Raw genomic sequence first — 13,976 nt, 5'->3', positions numbered from 1 at the left:
TTGGAAGTGTCATGGTTGAATCTTTGCACTGACTGATAAGGGGAAGTGTCTTCATGGTGCAATGAAGTTCCCCTGGCAGTGGCATGCGCATGACAGGGTAGTGGCAAGAGGGAAGAATCCAAGTTGACATAAGCATTGTAGCTAGAATGTGTCGTGTTGCAAGTTAGTTTTATGAAGGACTTGCAATTACAAGCATCTGTGAGCAACTCATGTTTAACATCAGTCATAACACAACTCTTGTCTGGGTTGCGTCATTCTGGTACCACAGAATTGTCACAGGTTTGCTCACAGCTAAAGTTGGCAGTATTACTTTCTTCTTCTTTGAGCCAGAAGAGGATAACATGGACCACATCTGCTATTATATTTCATGAATGTAACCATAGAAGAGGATCCAGTCATTGTAGCCAAATCTCCATATGTTTAGACTGTCACATGGGGTTTCTTTAATGGTCAAAAAAGTAATGTTTGGTGTTCTTTCAATTTCTGCATTATCTCCTCAGATAGGAATTTGCATTTGCCTTCGTTGACAGCTGTAATCATTATATATAAGCAGTTGCACTTAAATAAGGGTTTTGTGGAATAATTAAAAATGGCAAACTTTTGCTTCTGTGACATTCAGAAGAATGTGCAAGTTTGTATTGAAATATTAGATGCTTGCTATGCCTTGCTTCTCTCTTGCTGTGCTTGGAATATAGTGAGTGTCCTCAACCTCTCATGTCCTTATGTGGGCAAGGTGGAAGGTCCTGGGTCAGTATTCTGTGAAAAGTGTGACAAACAGGTACTTATCTTTCTAGGGTCTCCCTTCCCTCTTGTGATGGTAAAAGTGGCCCAGTCCCCATATCCTTTGGGGATAAATACGCTTCAAGATAAGTATTTTCGTGCTGCGCCCCACAGCAACCCAGAAGTAATGGAGCGCGTTACTTCCGGGTTTCCCCGCTTGTGCATGCGCAGATGGTCAAAATGACGTCACGCGCATGCATGGAAGCGGCGAAACGCGACCTGCGCACACACAGACGTGCAGTCGCATCTTACGTTCTGTTCAGGATACGAATGGGGCTGTGGAACGGATCCCGTTCGCATTCCGAGGTACCATTTTACTGCACACCTGCGTGGCTGTGCGCACACAGAGGATCCCAGGAAACATGGGGCCTGGGTGCTAGCAGCAGGTATAAGCAGTGAAGGACAAAAGGGAGAGAATGGCAGTGAGAGAGGAAGAGGCAGACGTTTCTGCTAGCTTCTTTATCAAGAATATGGTCCTTGTGGGATGTAGAGCTTGTGATACTGGTCAGATAATTGCCTGTGATGGGGGGACAGGGAAGAACTCCTGTTCAAATGTGAAGTTGTATGTATATCACCAGAGAATAGTGACATTTACTGGCTCTTCCTGCTAATCCGCTTGAGTTCAGCCATGTAGGTGCCTTTTGCTTTGACACAGGTGTGTTCTTGGTTCCACAGAGCTTAAAGGCAAAGTCTGGAATGTTACTATGGAAGGACAACACAGTCATCCTCATCATCTGGGGGACCAGAACAGCCCGCTCTGCAAAGTGGCAAGCCAGGAATACCAGCATGATGCACAAGTAAGCAGCCGTTTTCTTTCTCATGGCCCTCTGCTTCAAATATTTAACAACTCTTAAAATCAATAATTATTATCAAAATTTAGGATGCCATTAGCATTACAAAATCCATTTGGAAGTTCCTGACCAGAATGCTTGAAGCAAGTGTTCCTCCCACATCATACCAGCTAATCTTTTTCTTTATGTGACTGTGGAGTCACTGTAGTGCAGTGGTTAGAATCACAAAACTGGGTCACCCAGTCCAACCCCTGCAAGGCAGGAATCTCAGCTGAAGCATCCAGGACAGGTGGCCACCCAACCTCTGGTTAAAAACCTCCAGTGAAGGAGAGGCCACGTCTTCCTGAGGAAATCTGTTCCCCTACGGAACAACTCTTCTGTCAGAAAATTCTTCCTGATGTTTAGTCGGAATCTCCTTTCTTGTAACTTGAAGGCATTGGTTCAAGTCCTGCCCTCCAGAGCAGGAGAAAACAAGCTTGTTGGTCTTGGATTGGGGAAACCCATGTTTAAAATCCCCGTCCAGACACAAAAGGGCTAGTCCCTGCCAGCATACCTGCCTCACAGGATTGCTATGATGGACTACTGCCATGCGCTCTACGTGGGGCTACCTTTGAATGTGACTCAGAAATTACAACTACAGTCAAACCTCGGTTCCCGAATGAATGCCTCCATTATCGTACATTTTGGCTCCCTAATGTTGAAAACCCAGGAGTAAATGCTCCGGTTTTCAAGTGTTTTTCGGAACCTGAACATCCAAAGTGGCTTCCGCTTGAGTGCAAGAAGCTATTGCAACCAATGGGAAGTTGCACCTCAGTTGTCAAACGTTTTGGAAGTCGAACAGTCTTCCAGAACGGATTACGTTTGACAACTGAGTTTGACTGTAATCCAAAATGCAGCTGCCAGACTCATGACTGGAAGTGGCTGCCGAGACCATATAACACTGGTCCTGAAGGACCTAGATCGGCTCCCAGTGCGGTTCTGAGCACAATACAAAGTGTTGGTGCTGACCTTTAAAGCCCTAAATGGTCTCGGCCCAGTGGACCTGAAGGAGCGTCTCCACCCCCATCATTCTGCCCGGACGCTGAGGTCTAGTGCCGAGGGCCTTCTGGCGGTTCCCTCACTGCAAGTAGTGAAGTTACAGGGCACCAGGAAGAGGGCCTTCTCGGTAGTGGTGGCCACCTTGTGGAACGCCCTCTCATCTCATCAGATGTCAAGGAAATAAACAACTATCTGCCTTTTAGAAGACATCTGAAGGCAGCCCTGTACAGGGATGTCTTTAATGTTTGAGGGTTTTTTTGTGTTCTAATATTTTGTTGGAAGCTGCCCGGAATGATGATGATGATGTAATAAATGTTCAGTCTCTCTTTCTATGGCCATGTCACATTTCTTAAGTGTGGTATTGCATATTGCGTATAGTCATGCATATTAAAGAGGTCTACTGTGAAGAAGCAATACTAGCTTTCCTTAAGCATTGGGTTGCTGTTGCCCATCAATACTGCAGAACTATGAATCCGGCAAGGCTCTTCCTGGAAAAGCAGTAACATTTGGATTGTGAGTCCTGCCATTCATTGCTGAGCTAATTCATTAAGAGAGCAAAAGCGAAGTACAACAATGAGATCTAGAAAAAAACAATGAATAGCTTGTGAACACATGGTGCTCAGTGCTGCGTTGAAATAGCCTGTGTGGAACGCTCCCCCCCTCCCCTACTGCAGTAATTTGTCATATTAAGTCATTTAATAGTAATTGATCTCCTTGAATTAGCCAAGTTACATTTTAAGCAATTAGGGTTAATTACAGTCTCATTTGGCAGGATGGAGCCCATGTAATTATTCCATGAACAAGATTAGGAAGTGTTCTTACGCAGCAGATACATTCATGGCTTCTTAGAGCACATGCTGGAATTTCTAATGACATAGTTAAATGTAATTAGTGGCTAATACTGTCTCCTGTGGGCCTGACAGGATGCATCATTGTCAGAAGTGGTCATTTTTAAGTGCATTTTTGGCCACTTCCAGCCTCTGTTAAAGTTGTGTCTATGCTCTTGGACTCAAGACTGGAGATGGAGGAGGGAGACCAGTGAAGATGATTAAGGGTTTGGAAGCTTGTCCTGCAGAGAGGCTTAAAGAACTGGAACTACAAGAGAAAAGACTGAAGGTGGGGATGATGTGGAAGCAGCTCTTGAGTCTCTTGGAGGCTATTATTAAAGAGGATAATGTATTGATCAGAGCTCCTGTTTAAGGTATTGAGAAGCCGCTTTCAATTGGATTTTAAGAAACATACTTGGCTGTACTAAGAATTAGGCAATGGAGCGGATAATCTCCGGAATCTGTGGAATTGCCTTCCATGGATGTTTGACGGACAGTGTCTGATGAGCTCTTTTTTTCCTTTCAGTTTTTCAGTGAATTTTCTTACTTATTTCTGATCTTGTTCTAGATTTACTGAGCTTCTTGAATACATTTTTGTTCGTATTGATTGCAGTAGTTTACTGCTACATTATTAAATGTGGATCGATTTGTGATTTGATAAAGCTTAACAGATTTTGGCAGACTGGGTTTCTGACAGTTTGTTTTTGTATTGTTGACTATAATCCTAATACTTTATATTGTAGAGATTAAGAGTGAAATGACAGCTATTATTGTTAACTGAATCACTACACATTATTGAATTGACGTTAACAGGAGCTGATTTTTATTTTTTTTAGAGAAGATTGTTGATTGAGAAAATGGAGTTGGTCTGATTGATAATGTCAGGTATTTTGTGTCATTTGTCTCAATGGGCAGTAAGGAGAGAAGATACCAGAAATAATTGTCCCATTTTTTTCTCCTGGAATAATAATAACCATAACAATAAAACAATAACAATAATAATTTTATTATTGTTTATACCCTACCCATCTGGCTGGATTGCCCCAGCTACTCTGGATGGCTCCCAGCACATATAAAAACATAATAAAACATTAAACATTAAAAACTTCTCAATACAGGGCTGCCTTCAGGTGTCTTCTAAATGTTGTGTAGTTCTGTATTTCCTTGACATCCGATGGAAGGGTGTCCCAGAGGAAGGAAATAAGAGTCATTTTAGCAAACTAGCTCAAGATGTATAAGAATATATCAATTATGCAATCATTGTTGTACTTCAAAATGTGATTGTCTTGGTAGACATTAAAATATTTTAGCACCACTCAGATCACAAAATGGATTTAAGTTATTTTAAAAGATCATCCTTTTGGGGAGACTGTGGAGAGAACTTTTCAAAAAACAAATAGGGTTATTTTATACTCAGCAGAGAGAAAATGTCTTAGGAATAGCCTTCATAAGTATGGGGTTCCTGAAAAGTCAGATGATAATCCTTTTAAATGGCACGACTGTTTATCAGAACAGTTACATAGCCAGAAGCATGGGATGTCTTCCTTATCAGGGGGTATTTTGGTCTCCCAATGACTGGTTTAGGTCAGTGCCAGGATTAGGTCATCTGTTTTTCATCTTCTGTCCATGTTTTGATTAGATCTTATGACTGGTGATTAAGGATCTTTTACTGTAAAATTTTAGCAAAATGGTTAATCAGTGTAGGATAAAACTATTATCTAACCTTGCTCCAGAGATAGAGTTTCCCCACCCTGGGACTGCACACTGAACAGTGCACTATAAATTCCTAGAACTAAACAAACTATGACCAAGTATGGCTATTTGAAATTATTGGGCTTGCTTACTTTTGTATTTGTATCTTGATTGCATTTGTACTGGATTTCATCTATAACATTCTGATATGCTGTAGAACAATAACTTTCTTAAAGTCAAAATTCATAACAACAACAAAAAAGATGGGTGAGTTTTGAGAATGCCTAAGGCAACCTGCTCTAACCTGGTGCTCTCTGGATGTTTTTGGATTGCAACCCCCATCCGCCCCAACTAGCAGAGCCAGGGGTGCAGGGTAGTGAGAGTTGAAGTCCAATATTATCTGGAGGGTATGAGGTTGAGGAAGGCTGGTTTAGAGAATTCAGGTACTATACAGTGGTACCTTGGTTCTCAAACTTAATCCGTTCCAGAAGTCCGTTCCAAAACCAAAACATTCCAAAACCAAGGTGCGCTTTACCATAGAAACTAATGCAAAACGGATTAATCCGTTCCAGGCTGTTGAAAAACTACCCCTAAAATGCTTCTCCCCACCACCCCAATCAGCACGATCTTTCGATATCTCTCTCTCTTTCTCTCTCTCTCTCTCTCTCTCTCTCTCTCTCTCTCTCTCTCAAAACAGAAGCGCAACACTAAAAATGGAAGCTCAGGACACGTTCAACTTAAAAATATATATATATTGAGAACTGGAACGCTCACTTCCGGGTTTGCGACGTTCAGGTTCTAAGTTGTTCATGAACTAGGCTGTTCGAGAACCAAGGAACCACTGGACGTAACTTTTGTGATCCATTGCAACTCTGGTTTTTGTTCTGAAAGGCAAAACATGCCTTTCACATTAACTGTCACATTGTCCACCAAACATACATCACAGGCACATAGACTTCTTGCGTTCTAAATGATTATGCAAAAGTGGGAGCAGTAGTTGTTTTGTGGGCTTTCATATACAGAGTTGGGGAACCACTTTTGGGAAAGGGAATAAAGTTGCAACATTGACAGATAAATTGGTTACGTGCCACAATTAGCTGCATACACGTCCCGGAAGACTTGAAGAGGTGGTTTAGAATCATCCCTTGCTGCTCGTCTGCAGTATTTATATTTAGTGTTATAGTTAACCTTTTCCTTATGACTCACAATAGAACTTTCTATTTAGAAGTTTTCTAATTAGAGTAAGTGAATATATAACTAGAATTGCTGCCAGATTGTTGTCAGACCCACACTGCATTGGTGTAGGTTGGAATGGAGAGAATTTTCTTAGCTAAAGGTGGCAATAACTCAAAATTCGTTGGCATTTCTAATGGGGGAAATGTTTAAAATCTGCATTATATTATTCTTGCTGCCTACTAATTTGGTTTGATACTTTTATCAAGCCATTCCTTAGTGCTTGAAGCTAATGCAACAAATTAATTTTAGTTACTGTTGCCTTAAGTGAGACTTAAATAAAAATGGCTCCTGAAATAATAATAATAGTAATAATAATAGGTAAAGGTAAAGGGACTCCTGACCATTAGGTCCAGTCATGGCTGATTCTGGGGTTGCGGCGCTTATCTCGCTTTACTGGCCGAGGGAGCCAGCATACAGCTTCTGGGTCATGTGGCTAGCATGACTAAGCCGCTTCTGGTGAACCAGAGCAGTTCACGGAAACGCCGTATACCTTCCTGCCAGAGCGGTACCGATTTATCTACTTGCACTTTGACGTGCTTTCGAATGGCTAGGTTGGCAGGAGCAGGGACTGAGCAACGGGAGCTCACCCCGTTGCGGGGATTCGAATCGCCGACCTTCTGATCAGCAAGTCCTAGGCTCTGTGGTTTAACCCACAGTGCCACCCGTGTCCCTAGTAGTAGTAGTAGTAGTAATAAGTAGTTTATACCCCACCTACCTGGCTGGTTTCCCCAGCGACTTTGGGCAGTTCCCAACAGAATATTAAAAACACGATAAAACATCAAGGGAACTCCACAGCTTGGTTTTCTGTTTCACAGTGTTCATGTTAACTTAAGACATTGTGGGTTCCTTTGTTCAGTTTTGATACATGTGGAACTGTCTTATTCCAGGACAGGTGATATGCCGATCCTCCAGGGTCTTCAGCAGAGAAGAGCGTTTTCTTTCCCCCCTTTTTTATAATTTTTACAACAACAAAACATTACATAAAAAAGAAAAAACATACCGTATTTTTCGCCCTATAGGACGCACTTCCCCCCTCCAAAAATGAAGGGGAAATGTGTGTGTGTGTCCTATGGGGCAAATGCAGGCTTTCGCTGAAGCCTGAAGAGCGAGGGGGGTCGGTGCGCACCAACCCCTCTCGCTCTCCAGGCTTCAGGGAGCTATCCGCTAGCCGTGGGAGACCCAGCTCTCCCAAGGCTAGCGGAGAGCTTGCCTGCACCCAGAAGCTTGGGGCGCGCTGAATCCCCTGACTTCACCCTCGCCTCAGTTCCCTTGTTCTATGTTGTTCATGCATGTCCATAAATTCTTTACCTCATTTTACTTTCCAATTTTATACCTTATCTATAATATTACAAGCATTTTTTGAAAAAATCCTGCTAATGTATTAACTTGTATGCATTGCTTTTGTATATATGCAATAAACATTCCCCATTCCTTTTTAAATTTATTGTCTTCTTGGTTTCTAATTCTCCCGGTTAATTTAGCCATTTCCGCGTATTCCATTAACTTAGTTTGCCAGTCTTCTTTAGTGGGGACTTCCTCTTCTTTCCAGCGTTGTGCTAATAATATCCAAGCAGCCATTGTTGCATACATAAACAAAGTCTTGTATTTTTTCGGTATGTCCAATCCTGTGATACCTAATAAAAATGTTTCTGGTTTTTTAACGAATGTTATTTTGAACATTTTTTTCAATTCATTATATATCATTTCCCTTTTTAAAAATAACCTTACATTGCCACCACATGTGGTAAAAAGTGCCCTCCGCTGCTTTACATATCCAACACTTAGTATCTTTTGTTTTATACATTTTTGCTAATTTAACCAGAATTAGGGACCATCTGTATAATATTTTCATATAATTCTCTTTAAGTAAAACACAGGCCATAAATTTCATGTCATTCTTCCATAGTCTTTCCCAATCTATCATTTGAATCCAATGAATTTGATTTTGAGAAGAGTGTTTTCAGTCTTCTTTGCAGCTTTTTTTTTAGCTGGAGATGCCATGGACCTAGAAACCTTTGCAGGCAAGGCATGTATTCTGCCAGAATTTGCAGTGTTAATGTGTGTTTATATCTGCTTGTTCTCATATCTATTTGTGTGCTCTCTCTTGTGGAGCAACTGGACTGTCCCTGAGGAGGTTTAATGGTATGATACTTGCTCTATTCATGCTTCCCAATCAGTTGAGAAATATTGTTGCATTCATGGATAGCAGCTGGGGCTTTATTTTGTGCAATTGCATTTTTTTATTTTTTTAGCTGCAGACCTCATGTTGTGAGCAAAGTTGTTGAGTAGACAACACTCATGGTGCCCAATAAATGCTTTCTGCCCATACACTTCTCCAAGATGAAATGCATTGCAATATTCAGTGTGGTAACACCATGCTACACCATGGCTTCACCAATTCCCATGCGGCGTCAGTGCAGATGGCGTAGGCTGGAAGCATGTTATGAGGCTGACAAGGCAGGTCAGGTGCACCTCACAGATGCCTTTAATTGGCTCTCTACTGTGGTGTGTTCTGCTCAGGCAGACATTCAGCCTCTTGCCTTAGTTTTAAAAATAGGTATTTCCGCCTTCCCAGTACTGGCACATAAACATATACCACAGTGACACAATGAAGTATTTTTGCCAACTTTCAATTGTGTACCAACATACAGTTTCCGTATTATTAAGCTGCCCATCTGACTGGTTGCCCCAGCCACTCTGGACGGCTCCCAACAGGATACTAAAAACACAATAAAACATCAAACATTAAAAAATTCCCGATACAGGGCTGCCTTCAGATGTCTCCTATTAGTTGTATGGTTCTTTATTTCCTGGGCATCTGATGGGAGAGTGTTCCACAGGGAGAGTGCCACTGCTGCCAAGAAGGCCAACTGCCTGGTTCCCTGTAACTCACTTCTCGCAGTGAGGGAACTACCAGAAGGCTCTTGGATCTGCGCCTCCATGTCTGGACTGGACAACAGGTGGAGACATTCCTTCAGGTATACTGAGCCGAGGCTGTTTAGGGCAGAGGTTGGCAACCTAAGGCCCATGGGTCGGTTCCAGCCCATGAACTTCCTGGAACCGGCCCACAGCTGTTCCGTGGATCAGCGTGGAGATTCCGTGTGTTTTTTTCAGCGCTGTTTTTTTTCTCGCCGCGGGGGACCAACTTCTGGGTTGGAAGAGCACTGGTAATAGCATGCGCACGTGCGCTCCATTGTCCCAGAAGTGTACTGGAAATAGCTTGAGCGCACGGGCATGCACGCTCTGGCCCACTGAGAGGGCTGCCGGGGAGTGGACCAGACCAGCCTCAAAAAACGTTGCCAACCCCTGGTTTAGGGCTTTAAAGGTCCACATCAACACTTTGAATTATGCTCAAAAATGTCCTGGGAGCCAACGTAGATCCTTTAGGACTGGTGTTATATGGTTTCAGCGGCCACTCCCAGTCACCAGTCTGGCTGCCGCATTCTGGATTAGTTGTAGTTTCCGGGTCACCTTCAAAGGTAGCTCCATGTAAAGCGCATGGCAGTAGTCTAAGCGAGAGATAACCAGAGCATGCACCACTTCAGCAAGACAGTCTGCGATCAGGAAGGGTCTCAGCCATGTAGCAGATGGAGCTGGTAGACAGCTGCCCTGGACACAAAAATGACCTGTGCCTTCATGGATGACTCCCAGGCTGCACATCTGGTCCTTCAGGGGCACAGTTACCCCGTTCAGGACTAGGAGCCCCCCACCCCCACTGCCCACCCCCGTCCCCCAGAAACAGTATTTCTGTCTTGTCGGGATTCAACCTCAATTTGTTAACCTCCATGTATCTTCCAGCTGCATCCAGACACTCACACAGGACCTTCACTGGTTCCAGTGTAAGTGAGGGGTAGAGCTGGGTATCATTCTCATATTGGTGAACACCCTTTTATTTTTATCAGACTTTAGAGTGACTGATACTGGATCAAATTTATGGTGAATTTGGAACTAAATAAATGATGCATTGGGACCTTGTGAAATATTCAGGGAGGTTCAACTTCATAGAAGAAAGGGGGGAAAGCATTTTTTTTGGGGGGGGGGGAATCCCTTCACCATGGGGGTAGCCAGGATTTTTGTTGGGGGGGGGCAGGACTTTGTTGAGGGGACGGGAATTTTGTTAGGGGGGCAGAACCGATGTGATTGGTCAGTTAGTTAAGTATCTTGATGTTTTACTTGATATAGGGGGCAGCTGCCCTTAACTCCTACATGGGTTGATGGTAGGAGGGCAGAAAGACTTGGGCTCAGAGACCCTTGTGCCAAAGGGCGAGCTTCCTCCAAGCCGCCTTCTTTTCTCTCCCGCCACCTCTGATGGCTTCAGAGACGGAGAGGAGAGGTCTGTCTTCTTCTTTGGCCCACTGGTGGCTTCCAGTGGAGAGTGGAGTTACAGCTCTTTATGTCAGCTGAGGTGTGCTCAGCCAAAACAAGTTACTGTCTCTCATCCCTACACGGTGCCTTCTGTCTGCTGTTAGGTATCCCTTTTTTAGGCCACAGGAGAAAATTTAGAAGAGCAGCCCATGACTGTAGACGATTTGGATGACAAGCAGTGGGTTGATTTTGTGGCCTAGCATTTCCCTTTCTTTTTACCACTCCCACCCCCACCCCCCATTTAGACTGTAAGCGTGTCTGCTGTGGACACAATATTTTACTAATAACTGTCTAAACATGGCGGGAAAATGGCCTGCTCTAATAAATACGGAAGTTTTGGCATGTTTTGGTCTGACCTGGATATGCTCCTTTTGTTCATGCTATAATTTTACATCCTCTCTTTGGCTCCATTGCTTTAATTAGGTCTGATAGGTTGTGATAGCAAATGCAAATCTAGGTCATTGCATATGTAAATGTGCAGCTGTAGCCTTGGCGGATGCCAGAGTCTATCAGCTGAGGTGTCCCAGCATTAATGGGGCTTGGTGAGCCGACTTCTGTGGCTGAGCCATATTGCAAGGAGTGAGAACTTGTCTGCAGGAAACTATGCTGCTCTGCTCCCGTGTTTTGTTTTTTCAGGTGCAGAAGGCAGCAGAGAACTGCTCTTGGCATTCCTTTAATGTACTGATGTGCATGAGAATGTTATCATTACTTATTGCGTATTTCAAGCCTTTTATGCATAATTATGTTGTTGCATCCTCTGTTTACTGGACTATATATTGGAGTGAGTGGTGGGGTTGTATGATAGAATTGCATAGTGCATATAAAGTTCAAGCCAGTAAAGTTCTGTGTAGAAGTTACTGCTCCTCATGAGGTCTTTAAGCAGAGGCTTGACAACCATATGTCAGGAGTGCTCTGATGGTGTTTCCTGCTTGGCAGGGGGTTGGACTCGATGGCCCTTGTGGTCTCTTCCAACTCTATGATTCTATGATTCCTCATGTTTGTTGTCAAAAAAAGCTGTGATGTTTTGAGCTTCATCTGACATATCAGATTCTGGCTTAGCTACACGGGATGTAGTTATCCCTGCTACCGTTCCAGCTTCTAAGCCTGCACCCAGCTTTGAAAGCACGGTTCAGAATCATTGAGCTTTGCAGGACCTTTCCATCTCTGCAGTAGTTCCTATTGTCCAGTTACTGATTCATGCCAGTGCTGGAATCTCAGGCATCCTTCCTGAAGCCCGCACAACAGTTGAGGCAAGGGCTTTCCAAAACAGTATTGAATACTGATTGGTTCAGTAAATTCTGCTAAAAATGGTGCATCTTGTGAAGTGGAATGTGGATCTTGTATCTCCTACTATACTGTAAAAATGTTACCAAGCCATTGTACCGTTTGCTTTGGGGAAACCCTTGTTTTCATAGCAGGAAACACCATGACAAAGTTGGTGCCATTTACAGTTAAAAGCTCTCAACTTCAAAATCCCTCAGGATATTGAATAGTGAAGGATCTGAATACATTTGAGAGGATGTGGGGCAGTTGTTTTTTCAGGGGGTGGTTTAAAGTAGACATTAGTAAATCATAAGTTTTGTACAGCAGTACAGAGTTCAGTCACTCTGTTTCTTACAGCTTCTGACTAGTTCTTAATCTCTGTTTTTCATAGGTTTTTCATATGTTGTTGCTTTGCTGTTTTCATTCTTATTTACCATTTTGCTTGTTTTTATTGTTTTACTTTTTTAAAAAAAGTCCTTTGTAAATTGCTCTAGGATCCATTTTTGGAACTGAAAAGCAAGGTTAACAACAACATTTCCTGACTTACAGCTAAATAAATAAATAAATAAATAGCCACTGAAAGATTCTGTGGAGGCAACATTTGAAACTGTCTTGGTTGGTAGGTTGATCCACCTAGCTCTGGGGTAGCCAAAGTGGATCCCTCCAGATATTGGACTCCCACTCCTATCAGTCCCAGTGAGCATGGCCAATGGTTAGGGAGTTGTAATCCAGCAACTTCTGGAGGGAGCTATCTTTGATCTAACCCAGCACTGTATGCTCTAGCTTGCAGCTCTCCTTGGTCTCATACACAAGTCTTTCCAGAGTCTCCTTCCAGTGATCCCTTTTACATAGTGGTACCATAGAGTTGACCTGAAACCCTGTTTGCAGAATGCTTTACCATTTGTCTATGGTCCCTCCCAGAAATAATGCCACAAACCACTCTTAAAAGCATATAGCACTATAGCTCACCTTTATAGGCATCTATCTTCCTTTCACAGATCAGCCTGATATAGGTGGCTCTGAAATACTTTTGCTGGGAGAGGTTTGATCTAGTGGAAGAGCTCTGCTACAGTTGCCTTCTGATTTAGTATAGCATTATGGTAGTAGGAATATATGTTTTCATTTAACCCACTATCCTCTTTTTCTCCTCAAACAGAGGCATCTGACTTCATACCCTTATCGCTGCACCTTAGCAGACTTTCAGATAGAGAAGAAAATTGGACGAGGACAATTCAGTGAAGTCTACAAGGCTACTTGCCTTCTGGACAGAAAACCAGTGGCATTAAAGAAAGTACAGGTGAGCATCGGAATACCCAAGTAAGATTGGATGAATGTGCCTCTTGGTGGCACAAATGGGCAAGTCGTGTACCTCTTTGCTTCTTGGAACTGTTTTTACCTGTGGATGGATCAGACAGCAGCTACTTATAGATATCCATTTGTGGAGTTGACCATGAACCAGAAACCTACCTTCTTTGTTGTATAAAATGTTACAATCTTTAATATTTTTGGCTCCCTTCTACCATATGCTGTAGGCTGGATTTTGATTTTACATGGGCCTATTTTGGGTATCCCTTTAGTATACCCAAGCTACTCTCATATAAAATAGTGAATAGCCCTCTGATTATTAGGATGAATATCTAAGCCTCTTTGCTTTTAATTAGTGCAGAGGAATATGCAAAAGAAGGCAATTTATTTTATCAATAGGAAAGGAGAGTCTAATTGTGTAACCCAAAAAGTCTTAGATCATTATTTGTACTCATTTCCTTGGCACTTTTCAGCGTATGCTTAAGATACACATTTATGTATACAGTATAATGTAATTACTTTGGTTTGTGTGGTTTGTTTGCTTGTTTGTGTTTATTAAGGTCAACAAATTGATGAGAAAACAACAAACTTAATAATACTTTATCCAGTTGTATTTATGTGCTAAATGCTGGTGCTACTGTTTCTGCTTTGTTTGCAGGTCTTTTTCATTCTTAAGAAC

The 13,976-nt window shown here is 42.6% G+C and overlaps 1 protein-coding gene across 3 annotated transcripts in view; it reads left to right on the top strand.

Moving 5' to 3' along the window:
* NEK6 (NIMA related kinase 6) overlaps positions 1 to 13,976 on the top strand; it is a 95,182-nt gene that overhangs the window by 34,396 nt on the left and 46,810 nt on the right. For 2 of the 3 annotated variants that reach the window (XM_079962203.1, XM_079962202.1), the window contains exons 2-3: positions 1,456 to 1,577; positions 13,149 to 13,289. In XM_079962203.1, coding sequence (XP_079818329.1) covers positions 1,485 to 1,577; positions 13,149 to 13,289 — 234 coding nt within the window. In that variant the 5' untranslated portion in view covers positions 1,456 to 1,484. Of the gene's footprint in view, positions 1 to 1,455; positions 1,578 to 3,581; positions 3,726 to 13,148; positions 13,290 to 13,976 lie in introns of those variants that run through there. The other variant, XM_079962204.1, reaches the window with a different exon arrangement.

This window comes from Podarcis cretensis, assembly GCF_951804945.1.
Source record: "Podarcis cretensis genome assembly, chromosome: Z".
Classification (NCBI taxonomy): domain Eukaryota; kingdom Metazoa; phylum Chordata; class Lepidosauria; order Squamata; family Lacertidae; genus Podarcis; species Podarcis cretensis.
Note: the sequence above shows the minus strand (reverse complement) of the source record. Positions and strands in the feature narration are given on the sequence as shown.